The sequence below is a fragment of the Neovison vison genome, chromosome 9, assembly GCF_020171115.1.
Source record: "Neovison vison isolate M4711 chromosome 9, ASM_NN_V1, whole genome shotgun sequence".
In the NCBI taxonomy this organism is placed as follows: Eukaryota; Metazoa; Chordata; class Mammalia; order Carnivora; family Mustelidae; genus Neogale; species Neogale vison.
The window spans coordinates 37028685-37043492 of NC_058099.1; the positions used below are offsets into that span (position 1 = coordinate 37028685).

The 14808-nt window shown below is 46.9% G+C and overlaps 2 protein-coding genes across 2 annotated transcripts in view; one reads left to right on the forward strand and one right to left on the reverse strand.

The window, feature by feature from the left end:
• Nucleotides 1-1557: 1557 nt before the first annotated feature.
• On the reverse strand, nucleotides 1558-13478 carry NUDT2 (nudix hydrolase 2). Its single transcript, XM_044265495.1, has 3 exons — nucleotides 13353-13478; nucleotides 4060-4200; nucleotides 1558-2144 (listed from the first exon to the last, which is right to left on the reverse strand). Exons 2-3 carry the CDS (start codon nucleotides 4184-4186, stop codon nucleotides 1828-1830), a joined length of 444 nt encoding a protein of 147 aa, XP_044121430.1. The 5' UTR covers nucleotides 4187-4200; nucleotides 13353-13478; the 3' UTR covers nucleotides 1558-1827.
• A 277-nt stretch (nucleotides 13479-13755) lies between these two features.
• KIF24 (kinesin family member 24) overlaps nucleotides 13756-14808 on the forward strand; it is a 94056-nt gene continuing 93003 nt past the window's right edge. Inside the window, exon 1 of the mRNA XM_044265498.1 lies at nucleotides 13756-13844. The gene's annotated coding sequence lies outside the window, so the exon portion shown is untranslated. The remainder of the gene's footprint in view (nucleotides 13845-14808) is intronic.

Below are 14808 nucleotides of genomic sequence, written 5' to 3' on the forward strand. Positions count from 1 at the left end.
CAGGTGTCCCTATTTTTTTTTTAAGGTTTTATTTATTCAACATAGAGAGCACAAATAGGGGAAGCAGCAGACAGAGGGAGAGGGAGAAGCAGGCTCCTCTCTGAGTGGGGAGCCTGATATGGGCCTTGACCTCAGGACACTGGGATCATGACCGAGCCGAAGGCAGATGCATAACCAACTGAGCCACCCATGCACCCTGCCCTCTACCTTTTTAAGCCTCAGTTTCCCCAGCTATAAAAAATGAGCGGCAAAATTAGGTCATTTTCCAGGTCCCTTCCAACTCTGACGAATAAGGTTTTAGCATCTTGAGCTTCAACAGCCTCCCATGCTGAGAGCACGGGGCTGGCCAGCCCTTGTTAGGAAGCAGCTAGCCTGTGGTTTGGCACCACTGCCCAGCCGGCATTTATTAAATCAGTGGGATGTGGTCCCTGCTGGCCTAGAAAGAGAACATTAAGCTCCAAAAACTTCCTGCAGCAGGCCTCCTTCAGAGAGCACTGTTCAGAGGGGTGAGGAACAAAACCATTCAGGTCCTTGGCGGTGCTCCAAGATCCTGTTCACTAGTATTTTTGCCCTGTCTGCACGGAGAACCAGTGACTGAAAACATCTGGAAGCCTGCTAAAGACTTGGGTGACTTCTCCCTCCTTCCTTCAGGAGTGGCTGTTCTTGACCTTGGTAATCCAAGTTGACCTTTGCCAATGCCCTTTCACATCCAACATTCTGCACTTCACTGGGCAACAACGTTCTAATAAAATCCACATGAATCCCTCTGCTAACAGCTCCTGGAAGAGCTGGAGGGTCTCACACCTGCCCTGCATTCCTTGAGCCCTAGTAGCAAGGGAAAACAGGGCTGAGACCCAAATCTTGCGCCTCTGGGTCTTACAGTGGACTTGGAGAAAGGGAGTACGTAGAAAGAAATGTCGGTGATGAGAGCTTGCTAGGGGCGCAAAAGGCAGCTGCAGGCCAGGAGTGCCCAGGTGGAGTGACAGGGCTGCTGGGTAGCCTAGCAGAGTCCCTCAGGCCTGGGCATACCTCTTGCCGGTGACCTCAGTCATGCTGACCAGGTCCATGATGACCCTGGGAGACAGGACTGGGCTGAGAATTTGGGGTCCATGTGTCATGGGCCCGGTGGTCCAGAGTTGTCTGTTCCTGTCTCCCTCTTGTGACCTGGGATATGTCGCAAATTCCTTGGGTCTCTATTTTAGGAAGTGCCTACTGAGCACCCACAACATACGCACCTGGTGCTGGAGAGAGGATGCATCAGAGTAGAACACACCCAGCTTCTGCAGTCTGGCCCTACTCGTTTGTATATCCTCTCCAACTACAGGCCACAGAGTCGCAGGGACACTGGTGGTCTGGGTTCAGAGTGCTTGGAGTTCCACAGGCAGGAGAGCCACCCTGGCAGTGTCCGCTCGCTCTTCCCCGACTCCTCCCTTAGCTTCTCTGGGGCACAGTGTGTGGACACAGGATTCCCGCTTGCTAAGGTCAGAGCTCCATTTCACTCTTTCTCCCCACCACGGGCAAGAGTCCAAGAAATAAAGATAACAGGTGAGAGGGACAGAGAAGCTGCCTGAAGTTTATTTATAAAATACAAGAACTCATTACAGCGCCTAGACTTTTTTCTTTTTTTAAACTGCTCATTTGCCTTCTTTGCATCCAGCTGAGGCTTTTGTTTGCTCTCCTCTGAAAGTTCTCAGCTGATTTTACTCAGCGATCTGTTCTTGGCTACACTGAGCCCAAGACCCACACAACCTTCCCCGGAGCTGACAGTGTTCATCTCGGGAGGCCCTCGAGGATCCTCCTGAGGTAAATGACTCCGCTCTGGTCAGCTCAGGATGCTGTGGAGCAGAGAAACTGGTGTCCTTCTTGGAGAGCTGCCTTCATCTCCTTGAACTGAGCCAACTGGCAGGCCTCGTCCAGCCCCAACCAGCGGTAGGCTTGGTGCTCTCGGGAGAGTCGGATCTCCACATCGTAGTCCTTCACCTCGGCCAGCCAGTAGATGACTGTTTTTGGCTTCTCCCAGGCCACATATCTGAGCTCCCTTCTGAAGCCTTCAATGATTGTCAGCTGGTCCGCCGCTATGCCTGCTTCCTCCTGAGTCTCCCGCAAGGCTGTTTCCAAGTCATTCTCTCCTGGTTCCACATGGCCTGGTTAGGAAACAAGAGGAAAAGGAGCAAGAGATAATCTTCAGCAAAGGCGGAATTTTCAGGTCTGATGATTTAAAGATGGGTCTTTGCTGGCTTTTCTAGATATTGCTAGGCTAAAGGGGGCCTAGAGATGGGCGATATTCTAACATGCCTAGGAGTGGGGCACAGAGTGGGTAGTGTCTGGACAATTCCTCCTCCGCACCCCATCTTCTCTGCAGAGGGTTAAACAGACCATGTGTTTGGCAAGTCTGGTCTAGAAGACGGCTCTTCAGTGGTGAGAGAGATGGCCTCCCTCAGACCTTCGCTTTCTTATCCTTTGTAGCTCTCCTCATCCCATGTTCTCAGGGAGACCTTTCCCCTGGAGACCTTAAATTGGTTTTCTGAAGGAGGAGCAGTCCCTTCTTGGCAGACAGGAGTTGGCTGAAGAGGGAGCACTTTGCCTACAATCTGCAGTGAGGACTTAACACTGTCTTAGTTGGTCCCCGAAGTCCCAGGGCCAACAGACAGGCTCCAAGCCCTGCACTGCAGCACCGGCAGCTGTTTCCAAGTAGCTATCAAGGCCTTTCCAAATTGTTTTCATCTTTTTAACTGAGCAAGGCCAGATTCCAGTTTCACAGGGAAATTCCTGATGGGAACTCAGACTAAGGACACAAGCTGAGAGCCAGTTCTAAGAAAATTTGTTGGCAAGACCCAAACCCAAGGAGACAGCTGCCAGGAAACTGTTCTAGGAGAGCCTGAAGCTCTGCAGACTGGGAGCAGCCCGTAGTTTTGCCTCTAGGCCCTCCCCACAAATTCTCAGCCTGCCTGAAGGGGCCAAGAAGGACAGGGAGGGGTCTGGCAGCCTCTGTCAACACATGGTTCCAGTGAGTTGCTGGGGGCCTCCTGGTTCAGGAGCTCCTGGGGAGCAGGAATTGTTAGCTCTTCCCTTCTTGGTTCAGGGACAGGCCTATATTCTAGCTCTCCTCCTTCTCAGGGTTCTCATAGCAGTGCCCTGAGCCAGAGGGGCTGCTGTAAAGCTGCTCTGAAAGCAACCAGGAGTCAGGACTTAAAAACCTAACCTAGTTCCTGGCTTCTAGGGAATTTTCTCTGTACAGCACCTCATGTAGTGGTGTGCACAAAGCCAGAGAGGTACTGCATGGGGGATGGGGAGAAAGGGGTGTTGGTGGTGAGAGGTGACACTGATCCTGATGCCCCATCTGCCCTCAGAAATGTGGGGAATCTGTGAACATGCCCTTCCCAACAGCATCTGTGCTCCATTCTACCCAGCAGTGTGAACCTGATAACATCTTTCCAGGCCCAAGCAGGACAAAATCTAGAGAGGTCCTTTGAAATCTTTCAGTGAGAGGTACTATGCAATATGACTTTGGCAATCAGGAGACAAGTGTGAACATTCCTATTCATAGTATTTGTGACACTTCTGTCCCTCTCTTTCACCTTATTTCTCCTTAGTGAAACGCAAATGTGCAAAGTCTATTTCCTATTCCCCTTTCCTTATTTTCCTCCAATGCTGGATCCTTATTCACCCCTCTCCCACGGCACTCCCCTTTAAAGTCCCGGCTCCCTTCTCAATGGGTTGCTCATTCAGGGCTCCTGACCTGTAATCCAGTAATGACTTGACCCCAAGGTCAAGGCCTTTTCTCCTACCCAGCCATTTACCACAAAGGCTGGCACTCCAGTGAAACACACACACATACACACACGTGCTGCTTCTGCCCTGGGATTCAGAGTTGTATTTCCAGCTCCGACCTGGCATGTCAGGTCCTTTCTGTATGTCAGAAAGGATCAAAAGCTCCTGCCCACCCTACCCCCTCCTACTGCACAGTCACTGGGATGTAAGCTTTATGGGGGGCCTGATAGGGTAGCTTTCCAAGCAATGCTTGGCACTTTCTCGAGAGCCAACCCTTCTGCCTTGCACCTTTGGGAGGAGTCCAGTGATGAATGCCGTCTGATGCCTGCAGTAGTAGAAACTCAACTGCAGGTTTGTCCACCGTGGGAATGAGGCATCTTCGGAAGATGATCAAGCCACACGCTCTCAGGGCCATGGTCTATCTGAGGACTTAATGAAGAAGATGGGAAGCATTAGGAAGTTACACAAAACAGGAGGATCGGGGCACCTGGGTGGCTCAGTGGGTTGAGCCTCTGCCTTTGACTCGGGTTGTGATCTCAGGGCCCTGGGATCGAGCCCCGTATCAGCCCTCTCTCTGCCTGCCTCTCTCCCTACTTGTGATCTCTCTCAGTCATATAAATAAAATCTTTAAAAACAAAACAAAACAAACCAGGAGGACCCATCCTGGAGGCAGCCTCTGGTGCTGGGGAGTAGCACAGATCAACTAATGGAGACCTCATCAACTACAGAAAAAGGCAGCATTCCAAGGACCAGTGTGGGGAAACCAGAAATCAGGGACTGATTTGTGAGTGATGGTAGGACCCTGCCCTCTACCGCTCAGGGCTGGCGAGTGTGCCTTAGGAGACCAGAGGCCCTCAGAGGCAAACCCACTGAACCTGGAGAGATGCTGGGAAAGGGTGAGATGAAGAACATCATCCTCAAACCTATGGTCCCATTTTCCTCAGCCTCCAGCCTGAGTCTGAGGGACAGAGACTCCAACGATGGGGTTTCTGATGGCCTGAGGGGTCACTTAGGAAAGGGAGCTTGGTGTATTAAAAACATTTTTGTTATTGATGTTGTATATTGTGTACTAAAAACATTTTGTTATTTATTTTTAGTCTTTTATCCATGTTTTAGAATGTTACACATTCACATGGTACAAAATGCAAAGTACAAAAAGGCACACACAGTAGTAAGTCTCTTTCCCACCAGTGAGAAGCACACTAGCATAGTGGTCAAGAGTGTGACTCTGCAACCTAGGGTTAAGTTCTGACTTTGCCACTTACTCACTGTGTGATTAGCTCCTAGGCCTGTTTCCTCTGCTGTGAGACAGGATAGTAAGTTCTACCTCAAAGGGTTGCGGTGAGGATCACATGACTTAACTTTTGTAAAGTTAAGTTGTAAAGTTAAGTTCTGTAAAGCTTTCGAACAGTGCCTGGCATCTAAAAAGCACCCAGTAGGTTTCAATAGGCATAGGAAAATGTCTGGAAGGATACACATCACTGATAGTATTTTCTGGAGGATGAGATTATGGCAAGATTTTCATTTGCTAGTCCCTATACCTCTGTATTGTTTGGAAGTTCACAGAGAATATTTATTAATTTTACAATCAGCAATTCAGTAAAGACTGAAAATTTTTAGTCTTTTTCATTTTAGTTACTTTTTTTTTTTTTTTAAAGATTTTATTTATTTGAGAGAGAGATAGCGAGAGAGCACGAGCAGAGGGAGAGGGAGAAGCAAGCTCCCTGTGAGCAGGGAGCCCGATATGGGACTCGATCCCAGGACACTGAGATCATGACCTGAGCTGAAGGCAGATGCTTAACCGACTGAGCCACCCAGGTGACTCTTTCCCATCCAGGGAGAAGTGGTTACTTCCTTCCATTTCAGTTACTTTTCTTTCCATTTCAGAAAAGAACACCACTACCAACAAAAGACAGAAAGGGAGAAGAGCAGGAATATCTGCAGCAGTGAAAAAACAATGCATCATCTGAAGGGGGCATGTCATCAAGGTAACAGAGAATATGGAAGATCTCTTATCTCTTATGTAAGCCTTGCTAAAGAAAATGTCATTGGTTCAGTCAACAAATATTTATTGAGTACTGACTATGTAATAAGTACTGTGCTAGGCCTTTGCTCTTAAGCAGTTTATATTCTAATGGGAGAGGCAGATTTTTTTTTTTTAAAGATTTATTTATTTGAGAGAGAGAGAAAGAGAGAAAGCACATGCACATGAGCTGCAGGGGGTAGGAAGAGGTAAAGAATCTTAAGCAGATTCCTTGCTGAGCTCAGATCCCATCCTGGGGCTTGATCCCACAACCATGACATCATGACCTAAGCTGAAACCAAGAGTTGGACACTTAACCAACTGCACCACCACCCAGGTGCCCTGGAAGAGGCAGATTTTAAAAATAATTAAGCAGATTAAAAAATAATCGCCAATAAGGAATGTGCTACAAAGGAAAAATGTGCGATTGGTAACCTGACCTTGTCTGAGGGATCAAGGAAGGCTTCCTGGAATAAGAGATGTTTGAGCAGAGAAGTAAGGAGTAGTAAAAGATAAGTTGGCAATGGGAAGGAGGGAGAAAGTGTGTCCCAGGTGGAGGGGACAGTATGGGCAAAGGCCCCGAGGTGGGAGGGCAGGACTGAAAGAAAATAAGGTGTCTCGAATGTAGCAAAAGCCTAGGACAATGGGCCAGGCAGGAAAAGATTCAAATCAGTTGGGCCTCATCTGTACGATTCCAAGGCCAAAGAAGGCACTGGTGGACAGACAGCAGAGCGGATGCACGGCTGGAGCTGGAGGTGATTGTCTCCATGGCTCCCTTGCTGTTACTCAATCAAGATGAACCTGGGGGCCCCTGGGTGGCTCTGTTGGTTGAGTGTTTGCCTTCTGCTCAGTTCATGGTCCAGGGTCTGGGGATAGAACCCCACGTCTGGGAAATCCCTGCTCAGCCCGGAGCCTACTTCTCTTTCTCTGTCCCTCCCTCCTGCTCTCTCACTATCTCTCTCTCAAATAAACGAAATCTTTTTAAAAAATAAGGTAGAGCCAAATGTGCTGCTTTTAAAAGATTTTCAGATATACTTTCAGACAAGTGAAAAAAGTCTGGTTCAGCATAAAATGTATAACACAATCCTGTTTAAAAATTCACATGTAAATTGGTAACAGGCCTTTTAAAAAATCTATTTATTTATTTATTTGAGAGAGAAAGAGAGAGAGAGTGAGCACGCTCAAGCATGAGCAGGGAGGGGAGGGGAGAGGAAGCAGACTCCCCACTGAGCAGGGAGCCACACATGGGGCTCAATCCTAGGATCCTGAGATCATGACCTAACTGGAAAGCAGACACTTAACTGACTGAGCCACCCAGATGCCCTAGCAGCAGGCTTTTTAAAACATTATATTCTAGTTTTCTGGTCTCCCTATTTATGTCAAGAACTTTTTCCATTCTGGAAACCAGAAAGCAACACCCTGTCACCACAGAACTGGCAGACAGAGATTTCAAATTACTGGTTCTGGTTCAGGTAAAAACAGGCACCTGATCCCCTGCCCTCCTATCAAAATGCTCATTAAGTATTAGCAAGTTCCAGATGAAGGGCACCTTGTTCCTGCTTTGTGTAGAGTCTCATGGAATGAATGCTGGATTCCTAGATAAGCTTAGGGATCTAAGACTAGAGGGCAGTGCCCTGCCTGGGACAGGAAGCCCCAGAGCTGTACACCATTGCCATCACCCATACACCATGGGAAAACAAAAGTACCTGGATGGGGGGCCAAGAAAAACAGGCCTGAGGGGTGGCCATGTGGAACCACTAGAAAGAGGGGAACAGGCCAATATTTTCCCATGGGGGGAGAACCTTAGGGTAGTGACAAGGACATATCTAGCAAAAATGTATCTCAGTAGATACCAATGCATAGGGATAACCACATCTAAGAACCAGACGAACCAGTAGTTCATCTCAATGGAACCAGAAGAGCTAGAATCAAGAGCTAGGATCAGATGTCCACTTTCTATCTATGCTGAGGACCCATGGAGAGGATAGCCGTTCTAGAAAGGCAAAACTCCTATCTACCCTTTGGCTTGAGCCAGCTGTTCTTTAGCATCTCTCCCCTTCCCCCATACACATTACTTCCTACTCATGCTTTCAAAAGCAGCACAGAAGAAAGCTCTTTTGTGAAGCTTTCTGGCTTCTAATCATTCCATCTTCTGGGCCTTTAACATGGCTTGAATAAACTTCTGCAGGGTTTGATCGGAGAAGTAGAACACTATGAGAAAATTAAAGAGTTAGTGTAGGGATTAGATCTTGTGCAATTATGGAAGTTGATGGAGAAATCCATGCAACTCTGTCACCTCTGCATCTGGTGTTGAGGCTGAAGTCTCTTTATTTCAGCAAGGCCAGCAAGGGGGAAGGGAGTCTGGATGCGAAGTGGAGGAAGGCAAGGAAACGAACTTGTGAAGACAAACCAGATCCTATGAGGACAAGTAGAACTCCTGAGGACAAACCAAAACCTGTGACGTCCTTTCACCATCTCCTAGCTCATTAACGTGGGTAACTTCAAGGAGCTGGAGCCTTTTGCCATACAGCTAAATGTTCATCTGGCCCATCACCCAGATTATCTGCAGGAGGAGATTCAGCAGGAGTTGGGGAGCTGCAGGCCTGGGTGCTTTACCTGGCACCAATAAGGTGAACCAGCACAACAGCATCCAAAGGGAGGCACTGCACATGCTTGGTATCCTGTTCTGTCCTTCACAGTGTGCTGGCTGCTACTTCACTTCAGCTTTCCAAATCTTGCACACAATTTTCCTGAGGTTGACCCTAACTTGGAACCATATAGGAAGGGAATCCTGGGAAACACAGTTCCAGCTTAGCCAAGTGGACACAGTACAAAGCCAGCACAAACATAATACCTAGTCTGGTAAGTCTCAGTCTGTACCTTTGGCAGGGAAGAGCCAGACTACGCACTCTGTCTCCTTGGGACCCAGCACAGCAGCTTGCAACAGATGTTCATGGACTCAACAGAACACTCTCCCCACATCCCACTCAAACAAATGCTCAGGGTATGTTCTGGGATTTTGGGAAACAGCCCAGTGTTTTCCTGAAGAGTGCCATTTACATAAAAGTCAATGGAGCTATTGTTGTAGGTTTTCTGTTTTTCTGGAGACCAAGAATGAAACTGTCCTGGGGTTTGAAAGGAGCCAGCTTATAGAGAAACACACACACACAGACACACATCACGCATGCTCCAAGTGGATTCAAACCTCAGGGGGTTAAAGAACACAGCATCCAATATGCAAATGTGCTTGCAGCCAGGATTGCAGAGATGAGAACTCCAGGCTGACAGCAGGCAATTCACACTTCAGAAAAGTGGCAAAGTGCCTTAGGTGGTTAAAAAAAAAAAAAAACCCTGAACAAAAAAACTCCTCAATGTCATCAGAAGGTTCCAGAAGCTAAGGAAAAGTGCTCTTGCCTTTCTCTAAATATACATTTCCCTTACAGTTTAGGAGATTCAGAACCTAGGTGCCAAAAAATAATTCACAGATAAATGGCTGTACTGATATGTTGTGTTCCAGTGTTTTCATCAAATTAATCAGTGTGCAACTGCAAGCATAGCTCAGCCCCCAAAGCCCTCACAAATATACTTTTAGATACAGAAAGACCTCCCCAAATCCTCTCAGCGTGTTCCTTATAATCTAAAATCCCTTTTGCAGAAATGGTTTCATGCCACCATGTTATCAATGAAGCGTCTCCACTAGGCCAGCTACACTGTGCCAGGTTCTTCACCTGTGTATTTTAAATGCTCAAGACAAATCTTCATCATAAGCAGGACTGTCTCCAGTTTTGGATGAGGAAACTAGGACTCAAAAAGGTTAAAATACTAGCCCAAGCGCATAGCCAGCCTCTGAATGGCAAGATTTGAATCCAAGTAAGCCTAACTCCAAAGTGTGTATTTTCCCCCCTTCCTCAGTTCTGCTTAAGATGAAAAAGCAGACCTTAGGGCACAAATGGTCCGGAGAGAGGACACACAAATAATTTATAAAATTATTTCCAGTTCTGAAATTCCCAGTCTTTGATCTATATTCGCATTGAGGATTTTTAAGGTACCTGGCTGGAATCCTTTCTACAGGACCAGTTTTAGTTGGGGCGGAGGAAGGAGGGAGGGTGTGTAGATGAAGGTCCTGGTGCCCAGAGTTGACCCTGGAGAGGTAAAGTATAGCCTGAGGCCCCGAAACTTTGCCTATCTGATAAGAGTTTCTATGCGTCCTCTGCTTTTTCTCTGGAAGAAGGAACCTCTATCACATGTTCAAAACCGTATCAGGTAGCCTGGGGGTTCCAAAGAACCAAGTGATGGGAATACCTTTAAATGCCAGCCTTGGACAAGCACACAAGCAACTAATTTAGCGTGCTGGTATCCAGGAAAGTTGCCGAGGCCACTCCACCGTGAGGAGGAAGGCCAACTCTGCCGGCCTACAAATAAGCGGCTCTGACTGCTCGGTTTGCCCTCTCTTCCCACATCATAATGGTCTTTTCTGATTCTCCAACTCCCTCCCTTGCAAAGGATTGAACAGAAATGAGGTGCCCATTTGTGAATAAAGCTCCTTCTTATAAAAACAACAACAAAAAGAGAAAAAGGAAAAAGCTCCCAACTACTGTGAATAAATTGAAACAAAGAAAATGCCTTCTCAATTGGACCTTTTCCTGGACATCTGCCACTCTCTCTTCTCATAGAAACCAACCTGCTGAGTCATCTTGCTATCTTTACTATTTGGCTGAGGGCAGAAACAGGAGATTTCACCTGTAATGGCATAAATATTGGCTTCTAGGATGAGGCCAAAGTCAGACAAGGTTGGAACAGAAATCATTCCTCATAAAGGGGATCTGTTAAGTGGCCTATTAGTGCCATCTGCTGTACAATTCTAGAAAGCAAACATGGGGAATTCTAATATTAGAGCCTGAAGGGATTTACTTACTCATCTAACATCTGTTGAATGTGTCCCACTTGACAAGCAGTGTGACAGGATTGAAGAGTGGATATGAAGCCGTTATAAAGCCCCACTTTCTAAGGGTTCACAGCCTCATGAAAGTGGAAGGGACTTAGACAAGTTGCCAGTTTATTTTGAGCTCCATAGGGGTATGTGTAAGATGGAAAGGAAGAAAAAAAAAGTGACTATCTTTGGGTCAAAGGGGCACCCCATAAGGATTCTGATGGATGGCTAGGAATTTACCAGGAAGAATAACGGTGCAGGCAAGGGGCATTCCAAGCAAAGGGAGGAGTGTGGGCAAAGACCTTTAAGAACAAAATGACATTCCAATGTTAACAGTTTAGTTTATATTCTTTGGCAATGAGGAGTAGCTTTTGACTGGTTTTAGGCAGGGCTGGCAATATGGTCAGACTGACATTTTACAAAGACATTCTGGCAGGGTGCCTGGGTGGCTCAGTCGTTAAGCATCTGCCTTCAGCTCAGGTCATGATCCTGGGGTCCTGGGATCAAGCTCCACATCGAGCCCCACATTGGGCTCCCTGCTTGGCGGGAGGTCTGCTTCTCCCTCTCCCACTCCCTCTGCTTCTGTTCCCTCTTTCAGTGTGTGTGTCTCTCTCTGTCAAATAAATAATAAAAATAAAATCTTAAAAAAAAAATCTGGACAGCAAGGAAGGTGGAGAATAGATTAGAAGATTGCAGGCAGGAAGACCAACTAACAAGCTTATTGACAACAGTCCAGATGACAAATAATACAGAGTTAAAGTAAGGCAGAGACCTGGAGAAAGGAGAGGAAGGGATGAATTTGAGAGATATCTCAAAGAGAAAACCAACAGTATCTAGTTTCATTGTCCAAGGAAGAGGGGCGGGGGAGGGAGAGAGAAAGAGAGAGAGAGGGGTTGTTTGGTTTGGGTGACTAGAGAAGTTGGTGGAACAGGGAGTAGAAAGTAAGCTAATGATTTGTTTGGGAAAAGATGAATTTGAAGCACTGTTGACTACCCACAAGGTAAATGAAAGGATGGAATGATGCTCAGGGATCATCTCATTCTATCTCTTCATTTCCAAAGGTGAAAATTAACCACTGGAGAAAGATTTTGCTCCCAGCGTAGAAACATCTGCAAGTCACCTCCCTCCACTTGGGTAGTCTGCCTGTGCATCTGGTATTCAAAGGATTTTATCCTCCTTCAGAGAGTAAAAACATGGAAAAGCAGGGCTAGCTTTGCAGTGAGAAAGACCCAGCTCCCTAATTCAACAGTTATATTACTTTAAGCAAAATACTTCTCTAAGGCTCATTTTCCTAATCTGTAAAATGAGGGTAACTTCTACTTTACATGATTGTTGTAGAGTTTAAAATTAAAAACACATACATAGGATCTGACATATCAGAAGTACGGAGCATATATGAGTCACTTTCACCCCTGTTATCATCATCAAAGGTCATCAGGAAGCTTCTGGCATGCTCTTACTTTCTATTGGTAGTTGAATCAAGAAATAGTTTTTCGTATTTCCAGCAAAACTGCTCACCACACCATTATATTCCTTATGCATAAAATACTACAAGATAAATTTCTTTCAATATAAGTACTAGGAAGAAATTCCACTCTTTTGAAAAATGGTTTGCCTTTATTATTTCTCTGACAAGTTCTAAGCTAAATTGGGTACTTACAGTTAAGTCTACTGGCCTTGTGAGCTAGTATATTTGTTTCTATTATGAAGGTAATAGGTACCATTTTTTGAGGCATTGTGCCACGTGCTTTACTTTCATTATTTCACTTAATTTTCACAACAACCTTTTACCACGATTTTGCAGAAGAGGAAAAAGGAAAGCAGCTCTGCCTAACTTCCAACATTATTGCTCTTAACCTCGACGCTGTATTAGCGTTTTACATTTGGCTATTTGACTGCATTCAGTTTATTTTCTATCTCTCCCTCTCTCCTTTCTTTCAGAGATACAGTAACAAATACATAGGTGCCAAACCAGGCCATAGCAAAGGAAAAGTAAGTTTTGTTTTAGGTGGTGGGGCTCTCGTGTGATTTTTTTTTTTTTAAACTACTGCTATAATTGCCATGATATCATCAGTTCAACAGATGAAGCCATTAGAACATACAAAATCTCGGGGTGCCTGGGTGGCTCAGTGGGTTAAAGCCTCTGCCTTCGGCTCAGGTCATGATCCCAGAGTCCTGGGATCGAGCCCCGCATGGGGGCTCTCTGCTCAGCAGGGAGCCTGCTTCCTCCTCTCTACTTGTGATCTGTCAAATAAATAAAATCTTAAAAAAAATACAAATTCTCTTCTGGAAAGTAGACGGGGTATAAAGGGTAACAACAAAGTGAAACTGATGCCGCCGGTCGCTAACCTCGGAACTCTGGAATTCCGATGTCCCACCCCATCACCATCAGCAAGGGGCCAGCAAGCTCAGAGCCACATAACCCTCCCGTTTTCCCTGGGCACAGGGGAAAACTAAGGTCCTGCGAGCGGCCGGGGCCTGGCCTGCCCACGCCTCAGTGACAGCCTGATGCGTCCACCCTTGACGGTGCAGCGACGGGAAATTATTCAGTTGCAGATTCCCATCGCTCCAACTCTCAGTTCCTCCGCAGAGAAGAGCACCCTGGGGGCCCTCTCTAAGACTACTCACCCAAAGCCTAGGGCCGCAGGAGGCAGGCCTTGAACGGAAAGGGGGAAGTACGACGACCAATCCCGAAGGTTCGGTCGCGCTTAGAGCGACCAACAGGATAGGGCAGAAGGCCCCTCCACCCGCCTCAAAGATGCCATACTTTCACTTAACTCGCGAGATCCTCACTCAGCGGTTCGATTGGTTGAAAGACGCAGTTTGAGAGTTACGCCCACTGCCTCCTCGGATCCCTGATTGGTCTTCTGGAGAAGAAGGACTCACACGTCAACTAGTTTCCCCAGTGCCCATTGGTGGATGAGGCGGGGCTGCCGGCGCGCGGGCGCCGGCGCGGGCGTTCGAACCCGCGCTTGGTGGCGTTACCATGGGGATGCAACCCGGCAGGCGCCTCAAAAGCTGGTGAGTTGACAGCACGCCCGCCAACTTGGGGCTCTTCTGTCGGCATTGTCTTCTGTCTTCAGACAGGGTTGACCGAGGGGGACCTGGGAAGCCACTGAGGTGAGAAATGGTGGGGAGAACCGGGGAAGAGTGGGGTAGGCCTCTGCCCCGCGGGAGAGGGCACTCTGGGCTCCTGCCGAGGCGAGAGGAGGCGCCGGTTGCAAGGAAACCGGGAGTTGGCCTCGCCTGGTTGTTCGAATGTTCGCTTGCTTTCCTACCCTTCATTTCCTTATCTCTGCCTTTTCTTCAGTGATTCTCTCGAGTGCTCCTTCTCCCACGGAGCCTTTCTGAGTCTCGAAATCTTGCCTTTGAACCGATGGCCCTGAGTGGAACCTTTCTTAGGGCACTTCTCTTCAGCCTTGGGTTATTTGTGTACTTCCGTGAGCCCCATTCCCCTTGTTCCTCCCTTATCATTTAGAGGTCTTTGAGGCAGAGCGACGTCTTTCATTCCCAGTGTCTTACACACAGAGTTTTCAGGAAATTTTTGTTGATTTGAATTTAATTCACCAGAAATAGATTGGATTCCTCTCTGTGCACCGCCCTGTTTTTCCTCCCATTTAGAGGGTTTATTGTTGTTTTGTTGTTATTGTTATTGTTTTTATGGGAATAGAGGGAGGGTACCGTAATCTCATATTGGTAGGGCCAGAAAGTCCACCGTGAGCCTTTCCACTGTTTGTGAAAAGGAAAATCTTTTTGGAATGCTTGCTACAACTCTTCTGGCATTGTGGCTTTTAGTGTTAATATCCCAGTGCTTTTATTAAACTCCTTAATGAATCTTTGCTTAAAACAAACCATTCTGTTTTTGCTGAATGCCAGGAGTATCTCAGTTTCTTAGTGACCCACAGCTATTGTCACATTTTAAGAGTGCTGTGAAACGTTTTGAAGCATTTTCTCCTTTGTGTTCTCCTTGTAGTCTCTGTGCTTCAGGTGCATGTAGCAGCTGCTCTGGTAGCTATCCGTTGGTCAGCTGTCCGTGACAGAAGTGCATTGCCAAGGCTGTCGTTTTGTCAACCCATGAGACTAT